At 36.0% G+C, this 15,306-nt stretch overlaps 1 protein-coding gene across 8 annotated transcripts in view; it reads left to right on the top strand.

Annotated features, from left to right (window-relative positions):
* Nucleotides 1–15,306, top strand: part of SWT1 (SWT1, RNA endoribonuclease homolog) — a 37,407-nt gene that overhangs the window by 5,901 nt on the left and 16,200 nt on the right. For all 8 annotated transcript variants that reach the window (XR_002440972.1, XR_002440970.1, XM_021404005.1 and 5 more), the window contains 12 exons: nt 640–698; nt 1,891–2,620; nt 4,272–4,319; nt 4,949–5,078; nt 5,209–5,310; nt 7,546–7,734; nt 8,327–8,420; nt 9,650–9,786; nt 10,636–10,787; nt 12,016–12,154; nt 12,827–12,972; nt 14,322–14,530. Coding sequence is in view for 6 of the 8 variants with exons in the window: in XM_021404005.1 (XP_021259680.1) it covers nt 640–698; nt 1,891–2,620; nt 4,272–4,319; nt 4,949–5,078; nt 5,209–5,310; nt 7,546–7,734; nt 8,327–8,420; nt 9,650–9,786; nt 10,636–10,787; nt 12,016–12,154; nt 12,827–12,972; nt 14,322–14,530 (2,135 nt within the window). In the remaining 2 variants the exon portion in view is untranslated. The remainder of the gene's footprint in view (nt 1–639; nt 699–1,890; nt 2,621–4,271; nt 4,320–4,948; nt 5,079–5,208; nt 5,311–7,545; nt 7,735–8,326; nt 8,421–9,649; nt 9,787–10,635; nt 10,788–12,015; nt 12,155–12,826; nt 12,973–14,321; nt 14,531–15,306) is intronic.

The raw sequence follows: 15,306 nt of genomic DNA, 5'->3' as shown, positions 1-15,306 counted from the left end.
ACTCTTAATCTTGTGACTCAGTAGGAGGGTCTTTCTGATGATTTTCATCTGACTCAGTCCTCAATGCAATAAATAATTAAGTGTACCATGCTACTGAACCTTGTTAAAGCACTGCCGTATTTACCATTGAGCTCTGTTAAGTCACTGTCTTGTGTCAGTAAAACATATTACTACTACTTCTTATGAATGAAGGGCATGGAATCATAGAATGGTGTAGGTTGGAGGGAATCTTAAAGATTGTCTAGTTCCAACCCCCTGCCGTGGGCAGTTGCCACCCGCTAGATAAGGCTGCCCAGGATCTCATCCAAGCTGGCCCTGGATGCCTCCAGGTATGGGGCATCCACAGCCTCTCTGGGCAGCGTGTGCCAGTGCATCACTCGTCGGTGACAGGTGCTGGCACTGTATATGCTGATGACTACTGTACGATATATTCCAGGGCTGATTCTTATGGGACTACTCAGTGGTTCCCATACTGGGGAAGCTGAAGAATGGAAAATTAAAAGCAGAGGAGTTTGGGGAAAAGGATTATGGGAAAAACTACATTTAGTACCACTTCTCCCCTTTGGATCTTGACAGGTATGCAAGTTGTTACAACAGTTTTCTCTGAAAGCACTTGGATTTTTTTTTTCTTTCTTTCAGAACTCTGAAGATATAAGGTATAACAGTCAAACTGTGGAAAGAGAGACAGAATTTCAAAGGTAAATTCTTACTCTGTCATTGGGTAGAACTACTGCTGGATTGTTTTGAATACTGAATTTAAGATTTGTTTTCCACCTGTTCACTAAATAAAATGTGGCATTTTAACTGAAGTGTTGGCATTGCATTTATGAGTAGAGTTATGAGTGGATTCTGTCTGAACTAGTCAGTTTAAGGTAGTTGAGAAAACAGGATTTGAACATTCTTAAACTCTGTATATGCCATTGCACTTCAGATAAAGTAGGAATAGTATTCTTCCAATACTGCTGTTATAAAAAGCCTTTTTGTTTTTTTTTGCCTTGAACACTACCTTGTTGATCTGTACTGCATATTTCATATTCTGTTAGCAAAAAAATAGGCTACTGGAGGCAAAGAAAGCAACCTTTCAGCTTAAGCATAGCAAGTGAAACAGTATTTGAAAACTAATACAAAGTAAGAATGTTCTTATGAATCCGGGGATGGTAAAGCTTTGGATTGTTTCTTAATCATGGCAAAATCTTGTTGCATACTTGTCAGGCCATTCAAGTTATCTGTCCTTCAGGCATTTTTTAAATGGCCTTTACCTCAGCACTTTTGATAATACCATTATTACGATATGGGAGAAAATTTGGGGGGTATTTTAAACCTTGTGTCTGATAAATTTATTGTCTATTTTCTCTGCTTTTATAAGAAACAATTTCTTATTCAGTCTTCATATCATGATTTCTGTAGAATGTTAATATATTTCCCTCAGTCATTCCTTTTCCAAGTTACTCTGCCTGTTTATCCTGCCCTGTTTGAGGGCCATTAAGTGCTTGGCAATGTGTGACCAAGCCGAACTGCCGCCTATTTGATCTTTAGGGTGATACACCTTATGTATAATTAAAATGCTGCTAAAAGTGTGATAAGATGAAAATAAACTGTAATAGGACATCTTTCCAGGTAACAAAGTACAGAAAAAGCTTTCTCTTATTTTGGTAATTCAAAATGGCTCTACAACTAGTAAAGATGTAAATACTAAAAGCCCTACAGCAAGCTGTCCTAGAGGACAGATGTTGCTGAAAGTTCATGTTTAAATACACATCAAAGTGGTACTCATAAGTACTTAGTTGTAACTGCCTAAATTGAATGCAGTGTTTTCTGTTTTTTTTCTCTTTTGTTGTATTATGTTAACTGAGCTAGATTACATGACTTTTTTTTGTAAAATTTCTGTAGATTCAAAACAGAGAAAGACAGACAAGAGAAGAAACAACACCGAAGTTCTAATACTGGTGCTGATGGACAGTCCCAAGGAAAATCTCCAAATGGAAGCAAAACCACAGATAATTCTTTAATTGAATCTGAAAAGCGAAAGAGAATAGTTATACAATTTAAATCCAAAGAAATTAAACATGGAAAAAGTACAGGCACTGCTGATGTTGTGACAGCTAGCAGGAAAAATCATAACAAAGGTCCTTTTGGTGGTACAGAAAGAAAAAGACTCTGTCACAGCTTTGTGGTTCAGAGGGACAAGGTGGTGAAGAAAAAGAAAGTTGAACTCAGTAAACTAAAGGTAAAAGCTGAACAGACTGTGTTGGGAAAACCTAAGTCATCCGTATATGATTTATATGTACCTCATAAAAAGGCAGAGAGATCTAGAAAATTGAGTGAAGATGTCAGAATTCAAAAAAAGTCACCTAGCACATCTACAAAGACTGTGCATCACGATAGACTTATCACTAAGAAGTCAAATATATTATCTAGGACTTGTGAAGAAAAGTATAAAGAAGGATATGAGGAATTTTCTAAGAATCAACATGCTAACAAGTGTACATCGCACTACTCAACTGAAACACTGCAGCAATGGGAGTGTTGTAAATGGAAAAAACAGGATGCTGATCAAGTTACTTGTAATTCAGGGACTGAAAAAAGGGACTTTGAAGCCACCGCTTTATGTTTTAAGAAGGTAATGAAATCTCAGTTAATTCTGTATTATGCAGATGTCTGTTCTAGGCTAGTTTCTGAATGGCAGGTAGTTTTTATATAAATAAACTGTCTTCTTGCAATACAAAGGATCCCCATAACCAACTTGATGGATTTTTCTGATCACACTGTAGATCATGTTAAAATGCTTATCTGCTCTGCTAAATGCTGAGAAAAATTAGAAGAATAAAGGATTTGCATGGTAGGACTGTGTCTGTTTGTAGGCTTTTGTAGCTTTATCTTTCTGCCAGCAGTGTGGGATACTTCAGTTCAGGGATAAGTCAACAATGTTTTTTTGAGCTGATATGGTTGTGAGCACAAATTGAGCCAATGAAAGCCCCTGCCAGACCGGTGTTTATTGCCAGCTAAGTGATGCCAGGAGAACTTGTTGGCTGTGATCAAGTTCAATCTTGAGTTCTGATCTGTATTCATCTTTGCACCTCTATTTACGTATCACCTTTATCTTGATCGTCCTTATTTTTTTCATTCGTTGTTTAACATGCCTAGCATTCATTATTAGAGATTTCTGTTCATTTTATGTTGTTGTGATCATTTTGCATGTATGCAAACATAGTAATTACATACAGAATCACAGAACTGTTGAGGTTGGAAGGCACCTTGAGGTCAACTTGTCCAACTCCCTGCTTAAGTAGAGTCAGCAAGAGGAGGTCCAGAGCTACATCCAGTCCAGCTTTGGATGTCTCTAAGAACAGTGGTTCCATACCTCCTCTGGACAACCTGTTCAAGTACCTTAACAGTTGGGGGGGGGGGGAAAGATTTTTTTTATGTTCAAATGGAATTTTCTTTGTTTGAGTTTGTGCATCTTGCCTCTTGTCCTGTCTCTGGGGTCCGCTAAGATCTTGGTCCCATCTTCTTTACGCTGACCCAATAGATGTTTATATATATTGATAAGATCTCCCTCAGCCTCCTCTTTCAGAGCTAAACAATACCTGCTCTTTCAGCCTCTCCTATACAACGTGCTCCAGATCTTTAATTATCTTGATGACTTTTTGTTTAACTCACTCTATTAATATGTATTTTTTTGTACTGGGGAGCCCAGATCAAGACATTGAATTAATTTGATTGCTAAATTGTTAATACGAACTCTACAGGATTTTTTCAAATCAAATGAACAAAAGCCGTTAAAGCAGTCAGATACTTTAGTAATACTTTTAAGTGGTTGTCAGAAAAAAACTTACTTCAGACAGTTCATAGTCACAAACCCACAAAAGATAAGAAAAAACTTTATTGTTTTAACCGCTACATTTATTTTAAAAGAAAGCCAGCCTTCTAAGGCCTTTTGAAATAGTATTGTAGACTCTTTATCGTAGATATTGAGAATATGTTTTATGTTACCTGTTAATTTCAGTTGACAGTATTCAGTGTTTTCTAAAAACTCTTTTTAAAAAACTGTTCTATGTTCAATTTCTGTTACTATTTGTTTCTTTTGAGCACATCTGACTCCTACCAAGTAAGAGAGAACATGAAATCTACCCAAAAGTTAAGTAAATGTACTTATATAATGTTAAAGAGCTATATTCTGAAATTCTTGACAGGAGAATCACTTTTTTCTCAGTCTTAGTTGATATTTTGTGGTGTTGGTATGTTGTTGTTTGTTTTAATTCTTCCTGCAGGGTTTTCCATCCTCTGAAGGCTGTGAGTACCTAGAAGGAGACGAAGAGGTTAGTAATGCTTTCATTTAACACTTCTTAGTTGGTATTAACAACTCATGGCATTGAGGCTGGGTAGGTAGCAATTCCACGACCTTTGGAATTCTGCATTGCTAGTCCATGATATATACTTCTAAGTATGTGGAACTTTTTTTTTTTTAAGTACTAAACAAACTTGCTGAAGTAGTAACCAGGAACTTTTTGAGATAGGACGTTTGCCTTCTCTTTACTCTCTGCAACACAAGGGGCATTCATAGTTACTTGCATACTCTAGCTATCTAATTTTCCAATCTCTTACGGTCCAGTAGGAGGAGAGACATTTTTTTTGAGAAACATCTGGCAGATTACTTGCAGTTTATGTGGCAAAAAAATGGAAGAAAAGTTTTGGATACTAGGCAGAAAGTTTTCTCAGAACAAAGGTTTCTCGGCTGTATTTTGGATGTCTTTTTGTGGACTTCTTATACTGGTGGTTAGGCAAAAGATTCTCATAGCTTTACACTTTCCGTACCAACTAAATTTTTTTTTATTTCTCAGTTTTAGTCAGTTAAATTAATGCAACAGTATATTATTTTGGAAATAATTCAAAAGTGATTTCTTACACATAATTGATTTCATACATGCACATATTTTTTTTATTGTAGATGCAGATAGTTGAAGATTTGCATGTTGCTCGTATTGAAAAGAGGATGGCCCAATCTGTAGTACAGACTTGTGGAGAACTTACAAGTATGGAAATAGATCTTCCAGAACAGGATTTAAATATTTCTGCTGGTATGTCATGATCTTGTGGTTTTTGGTGGGTACAAGTATCTGGTTATTAAAATCAGTTAGTGACCTGAGTAGAGAGTACACAACTGATTTTCTCAGAATAATAACTCTGTTACTATTCTTTTTGCCCCAGGGACTTCTCCTTCTGGTCTGAACATACTAGTGGTGATCGATACAAATATAATGATTAGTCACCTTGAGTTTGTCAAGTCCCTAAAATCTGAGGATATACCAGGTATGTGAATGCATGGTGATCAACAAGAAATTTTTGAAAAAACAGATGTAAGAATTTCAGGCTACATGGAGGAAAAAAAAAACAAAAAAAACCAAACACCTGAGCTTAAAAAGACGGTAGGTTTTATATGAGCCAGGAGTCTCCCACTTACTTACAATGCTGGTTCTGTGAACCTAAATAGACTTCTTAAAAGTTCAGATATTAAAGAAAACCTACTATGCACTTAAATTCTCAGTAAATCATGTCTTCAAAGAATCAGAATGACTTGGAAAAAACATTAAAGCCCATCCAATTCCATTCTCTCTGCCATACTGAGGTTGCTGAGGGAGCCTTCCAGCCTGTGCTTGAATGCCTCAAGGGATGGGGCACCCGCAGCTTCTCTGGGCAGCCTGTGATGGGCCTCACTGCCCTCTGAGTAAGGAATTTCCTCCTAACACCTAACTTAAATCTCCCCTCTTTTAGTTTAAAACCATTCCCCCTTGTCCTATTGCTATCTGCCTGTGTAAAAAGTCGGTGTCCCTCTTGTAGCTGCCCTCGAGTACTGGATGGCCACATTGAGATGTCCCTGGAGTCTCTCTTCTCCAGGCTGAACAAGCCCAGTTCCCTTATCCTTCTGTCACAGGAGAGATGCTCCAGCCCTCCAAGCTTCTTTGTGGCCCTCTTCTGGACCGAATCCAACAGCTCCATGTCTTTCCTGAGCTGGGGATCCTGGACCTGTATGCACTACTACAGTTGGGCTTCTGAATCAGAGTAGAGTAGAGGGAGTCAATAACTTTCTGTTGCCCTCCTGGCCACCCCTCTTTTGATGCAGGCCAGGAGGCAATTCACCATGTGAGTTGCATGCCCTAGGGTCATGTCAAACTTTTTGTCTTCCAAAACCCACGAGTATTCTGTGGAGCTGCTCTCAATAAATTCTTCTCCCTGTCTGTGCCCCGACTCAAGTGCAGTTCCTTGATACCTGGATTTATTGAACCTCATAAGGTTCACATGAGCCCACTTCTGAAAGCCTGTCCAGGTCTCTTTGAATGGCATCCCTTTCTTCTGTCTTACCAACTGAGCCACTCAGTTTAGTACTGTCTGTGAACTTGCTGAGGGTGCATTCAATCCAACTGTCAAGGTCATTGATAAAGGTATTTTAAGAGTGTACATTGAAACATTTAGTCCATTACTAGTGGTAATGATATTTGCTGTTAACAGAACTAAGATTATGCATGTTAGTTATTGTTAGGCATATTAGGAAACTGTCAGAATAATTGTGGTGTTTTGATTCATTTAGATAACGAATACAATTATTCCAGCCATATGGAAAATAACTTCAGTAAGAGCCCACATAATTTTCAAGAGTGTGTCAGACTGTCTATTTGTCAAGAAAGGAATCGTGTTGTGTTGTGTAAACTGGGAACTGCTGCCTCAAATGCATTTTTTTTAAATTTGCAGCTCCCAGTTTCTGGTTCTACGCCAGACCAATTATGCAAAATGTTTAGAAGATTGCAGATTACTACCCATTTACTACAAAGCAGATGGATGCTAGTGTTGTATTCTTACCATGTGAATGGGAAGGAATGTAATTGAAGTATTTGTCTTGGGTGGACCAAGAAACGGTTATGAAATCTGAATTACCATGTATTCCATTTATATTTATAATGTATTCAATTTATTGTAATCTTTTTATTTGTAATAGTTTTGAAGTTCAAACCATATTACATACAAATAAAACCACAGTCTAATAGCCATTCTTCCTGTTCCTTGCTTAAGAATGCTAATTGGCAATTAGCACAAACCACTGCTCTTTTTATTTAATGATTGGTTTTGCACAGTGACTGCTGTGGTTCCTCCAGTATTTTCAGCCTGTTCTTTTCAGCTGCTGTTACCTTGCTCTAAAGTATTACAGTGAGTATGTAAGAGGATGTTGATCACTGTAAATGTTTTATAATGTTGCTACACGCTGCTGTCAGGGTATTTTCTTGATTAATGTTTTTAATTCGTTTGATACTTTTTTTACATGTAACCAATGTACTTTTAGTTTGAGGTTAGATTAGAAAGAGGGAGCTTGGCTGATTTCACCTGTTCGTTTGTAATGCTAGATACTCCTGAGCACTAAATATGAAAAGGTATTGGTTTAAAAAAAAAAAGTATGAACTTACATAAATAAAGTGTTTGGAAAAAAGATTAACTGTGGTACTTAAGTTGGCCTTACAAAATGTCTTTTTTTTTTTGGCTTTTTTTCCACTCTAGGTGTTGGCAAACTTGCCTTGATAATTCCCTGGGTTGTTTTACAAGAATTGGACAACTTGAAGAAGGGGAAAATGTTACTGCATGTTCGACAGAAAGCTATTCCTGCAGTCCAGTTCATCTACATGTGTCTCAAAAACCAAGATTCAAAATTGTGGGGGCAATCTATGCAGCTTGCTTCACAAAAAATATGTAAGACATGCAATCAATTTGGTTTTGGGTACTTAATCCTTGCAGTTCACCTTGTGTGAACTTTTACTAAATTACAAATTTAGTGCTGTGATCTTCACTCTGTCTTTGCAGTTTACTAATTAAAACTTGCTAATTGTTTACAAGAATCTTTAGAGCACATCCTATGGCTATATTATGCAAATAACTTATTCATATTAGTACTTTGTTCACCATTGTTTTATCAGTTATTTCTCACTTTAAACTGCATCTATTAAGTTGCTAAGTGGATAATTACTTAATGAAAACTCATCTCATTACTTTTTTTAACCTACAAGCTAAGGATTTGTTTTATGCTTTTGTTTTTGAATCAGTTGTCATAGAATCTAATATATTTAGAAGTTCATGGAGGGCTCACTGAAAGTTTTCTAGCAAAACAGTGTTTTTGAGAGGAGTAGTACCTGAGAATTCAAAGCTCAGGTTTGTGCTTTGAATACTCTTCTCTGTCCTTGTCTGGGGAGTTTTACTTTTAAAAATAGTACCATGACTGCAATGAAGTATTTCTTATGCTTAGTTGTTTCTGAACATGTCAATACTGTTTTAACTAAATGTGCAGATGGCCTGAGTGACGAAAACAACGATGATCGAGTTTTACAGTGTTGTCTGCAGTACCAGAGCCTGTTTCCTCAAGCTGTTGTCATACTGTGCACGTGAGTTCCTGTGTGTTTCTAGATCTCTTATGAGATTTAAGGTAGTCTTGTGCCAAATACAGCATTTTCAGATCATATCTTAAAACGAAGAGCTGCTTCTGAAATAAACTTCTGAGGAGCAATTGCTCCCTTAGAAGCTGCTGTAGAAGTGTACAATAAAACACAAAGATTGTAGCTGTAATGACCTTCACGTGCGTGAGGCCTGAAGTAGAATAAAGTTTATTCAGTTTTAAAACCTTTGAAAAACTTTCTCAAGTTTTACTCAAATCTGTAACATATACATTGGAATTATGAAATTAAAAAATATATTTTTATTAATAATTGAGATCTAGTTTGCTGCCCAGGTGGGTTTGCCTCTGGGTTGGGGAGGGTGATAAACGCTGTTGCAATTAATCTTAGAAAGAGAGAAGAGGGAGGCAAATTGACCTCTGCGCTTGTTCTGTGATGGTAACAACTGAGTTTCTAGAATTGACTCTTGGTTTGATACAAGTGATATGAAGCTAATTTTTTAAAAGACTTGTATTCCTAGACCATAAAGAGTTTGGTATGTTTCAGGAAATGAAGTACCTAAGTATCAGTTGGTTTGTGTAAGTTGATGTGTTAGACTCGGTTGTTGCTGAAAACACTATTTCATAGAATCATAGAATGGTTTGGGTTGGAAGGGATCTTTTAGATCATCTAGTTTCAACCCCCTGCTGTAGGCAGGGACACCTCCTGTGAGACCAGGCTGCTCATCATCTGGCCTCAAATACTGGCAGGGAGGGGGCATCCACAACCTCATTGGGCAACCTATTCCAGTGTCTCACCACCCTCACAGTAAAGATTTCTTCCAAATATCTAGTCTAAATCTGCCTTATTCCAGTTTAGAGCCATTTCTCCTCATTCTGTCGCTACATGCCCTTGTAAATAGTCCTTCCCCAGCTTTCCTGTAACCCCCTTCAGGTGCTGGAAGGCTGCCATAACGTCCCCTCAGAGCCTTCTCTTTTCCAGACTGAAGAGCCCCAGCTCTCTCAACCTTTAAATTTCTCTGATTACAGAACAGGAGGTGTTGCAGGTGACCTTAGAAGTGCTTTTCATCTGAAAATGCCTTTATCCTTTATCAGTATAAACAATGGGAATTTGTGAGAAGGTATTAGAGTCCAAGTTTGTAGTAGTTCTGCTAGAGAATATGTGTTTCAAGGTGGTTTCTGTGAAACATTTTATGTCAAAAATTAATTCTCTTTTCCTAGAGATGACAAAAATTTATGCAACAAAGCCATTGTGTGTGAGGTCAAGGCACTCTGTAAAGTGGATTTGGTTACTGCTCTACTGAACCTGAATGTAAACAAGCATCAGAACTGCCTTGAACTGCAGCAGTCAAAATGTGGTAAGTTTGTTTAATGTGTGCATAAACATACACTGCCTTTTGAGACATAGTAATCAGTGTAGGAGAGTGAAAATAGTTTTGACTATGGCCTCAATTTTTATATAGTTTGAATTCTCAGTACTGCTTTTTGTTTTGGATGGGTTTTCTGTTTTCAAAGGTAAACAGCTTCCTGAAGGTTCGAGACCTTTATTAAAACGTTTGTCTCCTAGGATGTGAGGAAATTCACATATGATATATTTTCATTTTACGGAAAAACAAAACAAAACACAGCATGAATTACCTTTCTTTATAGTCATTTAAATTGTGTCCTGAACGTTGTAAGACTGAAAACCGACGATGTTTCCAGTTGAGCCAGTTTGGATCCTATTCTTCCTTTGTTGTAAAACCTTGTATGCTAAGATCATTCCTTCACGTTTTCTAGTAATTGCTTTACATGCATCCCAAACAGAAGGGCTAGATTCTTGGGTTACTTGTTAACGTTTCAAAAGATGCAAATACAGCTTCCAATAGTAAGAAATGATCTTCTTATACTTGCTGATAACCCCACTGGCTGTATATAATCCAAGGTATTTAAGAAGAAATAAGTGGGGAGTGAGATCACAAATGAATAATACTCTGGGGAAATTAGATTTTCTTGTTTAGTTGCTCATAAATAAAAATATCCACAGTACAAGTGAGTATAACTAGAAACACTTGAAATCTAATTAGATGTACCTTATCTGCTTTGTAATGTAGTGTAAAGTATAGTCTGTCTTTTATTTATGGGAACAAGTGATTCGTATACTATCAATCTATATTTGCTATAGAAGCTGTTGCAATTAGTATCTTTTATTGCCATTGGTTTTACAGATGCAGAATTCCAGAAAACAAAAGGAAGTGATGCTCGTCTTACTTCTCAATTTCCAAATATAATTCCAGATCTTGAAAAGAGCTTAGGAGAAGCTTTATCTTGTATTTTGGAGACTGAAATGAAAATTGCATTTGGAAACCTGTGGATGGAGGTAGTTTCATATGTCATCTTTCTTGGTATTTCAAGTATTAAGAGGTTTAATACTTTAATAATTTTAGTACCTATGCTAAACCAAACAGCTGAGTCTTGTAATTTACTAACGTAATGGTTTGCTTAACGTGAGTGTTTAATTTTACAGTTTCATTTTATATCAATATTATTCTATTTGACCAGTAATTCCTGCAGTGTTTTTAATAATATGGTAATAGAAATGCTGGCTTTGTGGCTATGCAGCGTGAACTCTTTGTATTAATGTCATTACACTTAAAATTTTGCTTTTCTAGTGTGGTTAAATCACTGCATTGTAAATATATCCTTCAAGAAAATATTCCATCACATTTTATATAACATATATATAATATTTTATACAGTGTTACACTTGTTGAAAGCATTTGTCTGCCATCAGGGTATTTTTTATAAACCATGTGGATATAATTATTCACATGTTACAATTCAGATGAAGAATTACAGGGATGTTAACCTCCAAGCACTCGCTCTTTCAAAGATACTGTAGCATAAGATAAGTACTCAGGTACAACACATTTTCGAATTATGCATCACTTTGGTACAGACTCCATTTTATAGCTGGTGAGGGTTAGTCAGACATTTAAATTATTGCACATATGCCTCTGTGATTCTTAAAAAAAAATATATATATATATATATATTGTTTGCATGGGATGATTGCTATCCCACAAGATAGAGTTTTGATTAGCTGCTAAGTAATTAGGCAGTAACTTAACTGATTCCTGTCAACATCTTTCCAAATTCTGATTTCACTTCATAATGATAAATCACAATTTAATTGTAATATGCACATAATAGACACAGCTCTAAAAAGTATGTTTATTCTTACTTTTTTTAATAATTGTAGGTAATCAAAGGCATATTTACTGTTGTTCTGGCTTTTGTACATAAGTAATGCATTAAGAGATTACTTGAGGGTGTTTTGAATATTTGAGAAAAGGAGAATAAAATTCATGCAAATATTGAAAGGTTATTCTTGTACACTGGATGCTTTCTCGTGAACATCTTTGCCTATCCAATGATGTTGCTGAATCAGAACTTTTAAATAGATAACTTTGTTCCATTTGTTAAATGTGAATATAACTTTATTTCTGAGGAATCATTGGAATTCAACTTTGGCAAGTACAAAATGATGTTATTGAAGAATAGAGCTAGACATGTCAGTATGAATTTTGAAATGTGTTATCTTTCAGATACTGTATTTGAAGCCACCGTGGACATTAGTAAACTTACTGCAGTGTTACAAAAAACATTGGGTGGCTGTTTTTGGTTATGTTGTGCCAAGGAGTTTACTTGGAACTGTTGAATTTCTCTGTAAACACTTTTGTACAGGTAAGAATCTCTAAGAAAGTTAATTTTTAGTTACAGAAGTAGATTCTTGGCTGGTCACATACTCTATGTGATTAAATAGTAATGTAGAACCAAAATCAAGGGAAAAACATTTTAAAGAATGTTTATAGTAATGGTCACTAAATTTTGTCAACTATTTTTAGGAAGCAAGTAATCATCTTCCCTTCATTTCCCTCTGTGTTTTATGTTGCCAGATGATCTGCATTTGATAAATAATTTGTGGAGGAGTAAAGTGTACTTAATGTGGTAAATGAGGACAGGATGGCTTTTTTTTTTTTTTTTTAAAAAAAGCAAAAGTAAAATAACCCTTCCATTTATTTAGTGTCATGTTTAAGAACTTGATTTTAACAGATTACAACTCCTCTAGGATATTGCTGTTCCACAGTATTATGTTAGATATGCCACTCGAGCCTCTTCCCAGACTGTGGATAAGTTGGGAAGACTTGGTTAAGATGGAGAAGTCTTAGCCCTACGCCCTGTTGTTAATATGTCTCTTGAGGCTGCTTTGTCTGATGTTTCTGAACCGTTTTCAAGACCTTATATGCACCTTAGTTAATTCAGATATTTGAGTATTAAATTTGCCTTCCAAGACTAACAATGCTTAATACTAATTATTATAACTTTTTATTTCCCATGTTAACATCTAAATATCAGGTAAAACACTAGACACCTCAACAGCTGTTATCTTGCTCCAGGAAATCAAGAAATTGTTGCATGCTTTCAGTTTGAGGTCTGATTATGATGGAGTACTGCCCTGGGCATATGAGAAAGTAAATAAGCTATACCAAACATTTACAGAGGTAAGAGGTGTTTCAGTGTTCATTCACCTAATTCTTGAAGTTGTTCTGTGTTCTTATTATAAACCTGGCTAAGAATTCTAAATTATTTACAGAATTTAACAAATTATTGCAGAAAATGTTGCTAGGTTATTTTCTAAGTTAATAAACCCCCAAATTTAACTTCTGTCTTCCTGTAGCAAATATCTATCTCTACGTGTAGACTTGGATGGTAGACTTTTTTTTCCTAATATAAATGTGTTAGTATTTGGAATGTGACTGAAAAACATTACTTAGTTGCTTTCAGGAAAAAGTCTTAGTTTTGTATTGCATTTGTAACTGTTAAAAATGGCCTTAGGGATTCAAGTTAAGGCTATATAATTTTATATTTATCTTGTATTATTATTCCTGGGCACATTATTTCTTTGTCTCAGCAGCTGTATTCCTATATTCCTAAATTTGCAGAAGGGACTTCTTCATACCATGTACTTTGTGGTAGTTAGTAGACAGTGTTCTGATACCTTTTGTGTTCTGAGAAGTATGCCCTTACACCCATCTCATCTTCTGAGTTACTGTGGAAGAAATGTCAGTGTCTTGGTTTGTGATGATTGTTAGCTCGAAGTGTAATGGCATAAAAAGGGAATAGTGACCATAGGTGACTTGAAATCTTTCTTCGTGTGGGGGGGGGGGAAAGTATGGGTCAGAATATCTGTAAAAAGTTATTTTAACTTTTGGAGAAGGCTGGAAGGGAAAGGAAGAAGATGATCACGGAGGGGAAGGATGATCCTGTATCTTGTGCGTGCAAATCTTGGTTATCTGCTGCACTGTTAGGTTCTGCACGCATTGCAGTCAGCCACTGTTCTGTGAACAGTGCCACACTGAGAAGGAGGCTTTCTGTCAGAAAACTTATTTCCTCCTGTCCTTATCTGACTTTTGACTTCACAAGGAAATGTCATTTTACAGACTTGTTTGTGTCACATCAGTTTAACCTGGATAAATTTCCTGTGTCAGTTTGCCATGTATGTATGAATACTTGGTAGCACACTCCTCTGGAATAGCATAATTTGTGGGAGAGAGAGCAGCGTTGTCTTTCCATGTGCAAGTAAGAGAGTGTTGTAGTTGATTTCAGCTTACCTGTGAAGCTTTGCTTCAGTCTCCTGATCTACGAATATGGAAGAAAGCCTTGGTAAAAAAACTGAGGTGCATTAGATACAGAGACTATAATAAGGATGGTTACAATTCAAAAAGATACGCCTTGCTTTTTTGAGCATTACTTTAAAAACAACAAAACCCTAAAGTAGTTAGAAGTTTACAAGTTTCCTTAAGTAAGGAAATGAAATACATTCATTGTTTGCTTGCTAAACTTTTATAAGGTGAGGTCAGACAGTGAACAGAATTTATCTGAAGACATCATGGTTCTTTCAAAAAGTTCGCCATGCGAAAGAATGGAAGAAACGATACCACATCTGCAAAACTGTGAAGAAAAAAGGCTACCTCCAAGCACACATGTTGCTCAAGAAAACAGGCACCAGGAAATCTGGTCAGTCCTTGAAGGTGTATGGAATACAATGAATTTGTACAGGTATGGTGTATTAAAGAAATTTGGAAGTTCAACATAACTTTACATAATTTCCATTCAAAAATACCATAGGAACTGTTTTGTTTTTCTCATTTTAGAGAAGAAGTTATTAGTAATTAACTGAGATGAAAGCATCTCACAACTTGTCACACAAAGAAGTTAAGAGCATAAGAATTGTTATATAGATGCAGTTACTTATCTGTCTAGCCTGCTGTTCTTCTTCCTGATAGTGGTTAGAATGAGTAACTTAGAATAGTGTTGAAGAGCTCGTAAGATCCACAAATGGGAGACATCCATGAAAATTTCATCGTCGTCCATAAAAAGAAGCATTCAAGCTCTATGTTTTCCTGTGGTTATTTCCTTTTCAAACCCTGTGGAAGTGTACTAGCCAATGCAAAAACACTTACTTTTTAAAATTATTTTTTAAACTTTAATTGATTGGAAGTAGAGTTTTCCTTCTATGTAAATTTCTTCACCTTAAAAGTGAAGTATCCAAATGCAGAGTCCACTCTTTAATTTCCTTGCTCACATAAGTTCAAAGTTGCATGAAAGAAAAGCTCCTCTGTATAGAAGTTTTGCCACTGTTTTTATTTTTGTTGTTTTTGAAGACTCTGCTTGAAAATCATTGAAACACCATGCTTTTTTTTTTGCATGTTATAAAAAAAAATAAAATCTGAATAAATACAGTGGGTTTTTTGTAGTCTTAATCTAAAATCTTTTTTTTGAAATGTGGACTCTGAGTTATGTCAAGCACAAAGGAATATCATTTCTTATCTGTT

The sequence above is a fragment of the Numida meleagris genome, chromosome 7 (assembly GCF_002078875.1).
Source record: "Numida meleagris isolate 19003 breed g44 Domestic line chromosome 7, NumMel1.0, whole genome shotgun sequence".
Classification (NCBI taxonomy): domain Eukaryota; kingdom Metazoa; phylum Chordata; class Aves; order Galliformes; family Numididae; genus Numida; species Numida meleagris.
Note: the sequence above shows the minus strand (reverse complement) of the source record. Positions and strands in the feature narration are given on the sequence as shown.